Source organism: Crocodylus porosus, unplaced genomic scaffold (genome assembly GCF_001723895.1).
Source record: "Crocodylus porosus isolate Cpor-Errol unplaced genomic scaffold, CroPor_comp1, whole genome shotgun sequence".
Taxonomy (NCBI): Eukaryota; Metazoa; Chordata; order Crocodylia; family Crocodylidae; genus Crocodylus; species Crocodylus porosus.
In genome coordinates this window covers 178,896,020-178,897,216 of record NW_017728906.1, presented here as the reverse complement: position 1 = coordinate 178,897,216, position 1,197 = coordinate 178,896,020, and the positions used below count along the sequence as shown (strand labels likewise).

At 43.9% G+C, this 1,197-nt stretch overlaps 1 protein-coding gene across 1 annotated transcript in view; it reads right to left on the bottom strand.

Annotated features, from left to right (window-relative positions):
- Window positions 1-1,197, bottom strand: part of LOC109305541 (stromelysin-1-like) — an 11,430-nt gene that overhangs the window by 1,616 nt on the left and 8,617 nt on the right. The window contains exons 7-8 of the mRNA XM_019528533.1: window positions 1,119-1,131; window positions 834-1,029 (exon numbers count right to left, since the gene is read on the bottom strand). Of these exons, the coding sequence (XP_019384078.1) occupies window positions 834-1,029; window positions 1,119-1,131 (209 nt within the window). The remainder of the gene's footprint in view (window positions 1-833; window positions 1,030-1,118; window positions 1,132-1,197) is intronic.

Below are 1,197 nucleotides of genomic sequence, written 5' to 3'. Positions count from 1 at the left end.
CGGGGCTTCCCTCCACAGGTGGGCTTAGATGGCCGTAGCCATGCCTGGCCCCAACTCTCCTCCTCAGAGTCTCAAACCCCCACAACTACCTCCGGTGTACCATGAGCCACTCTAAGGTGAGGGTTAGGGGTTAAGGTGCCCCAACCCGCCTTTCACCAGGGCGATCACTGGCCTGGCATTTCCTGGGGGCTCCCACGTCACTGGGAGTCCCACCAGGCCACCCACTCCCGGCAGGGTGTAGTTTTTGGTTGTACCCAGGACCAGGAGGCTCCTATCATCCCCTACAGCTCCTCCCTCACCTCTGGATGAAACTCAGCAGCCTTCAGGCCACGCAATGTTGTTGCCTTCCTCCGGCAGCCAAACTGCCTCATTTATATCAGCAGCCCTAAGCCTAAAATGGCTGCCCTCATTAGGCACCTGGAGGCCCTGCCACAAACACCATTTCTGACATGGATATATTTTCTTACTTTCTCAACACAGTAACATTGAATAGATTGGGACCAAGCTGTGATAGCCTTCCTCACATTAGATAGTACCGTAGTTCATAAGTGGCCCCTTTAACTCAGTACAGTAAAAGGCAAAATTCCACAGAAGTAGGGACATCAACGTTTCTATCTTTAGAAACATATGCAGCATTTTCCAACTGATTTAATCATGCCTTGAGAAGTAAATTTGTGCCTATTTTACAAGTGCTTAAGCTGAAACATGGAACATTTAAGTGGCTCTATCAAAGTCCACTTAAATGTAGAATTATCATTAAGCAGTTTTTTACTTCAGTCCTGTGCAGCCCACCTAACCACCTAATGCATCCTTGCTTGAGAGTTTCTACTTACTTTTATTCTGGAAAGCAGCATCCACTTTTCCATTGATTCCTGGAAATTCATTTTTTATCAGCTTTGGTTTCTTATCCATGGATTGACTTCTCTCATCATAACTGAGAAAAAAATAGAAACAACAGAAAAAAAATTTAAAACAAACTAAAGGGCAGCTAAACTGACACCAAAGCACAAAGAAGCTGCTACCTTTGAGCTAAGGTCATTTATCACTTAGATATCCTTATGCTAGTTTCTCAGATCATATACATCGGCACAACTCAATTGACTTCAGCAGAGCTATACCAATTTACACCACCTCAGAATATAACCAAATAATATTGAATACATATATTTGATTCATGCTTCTTTTCAAATTAAGGTT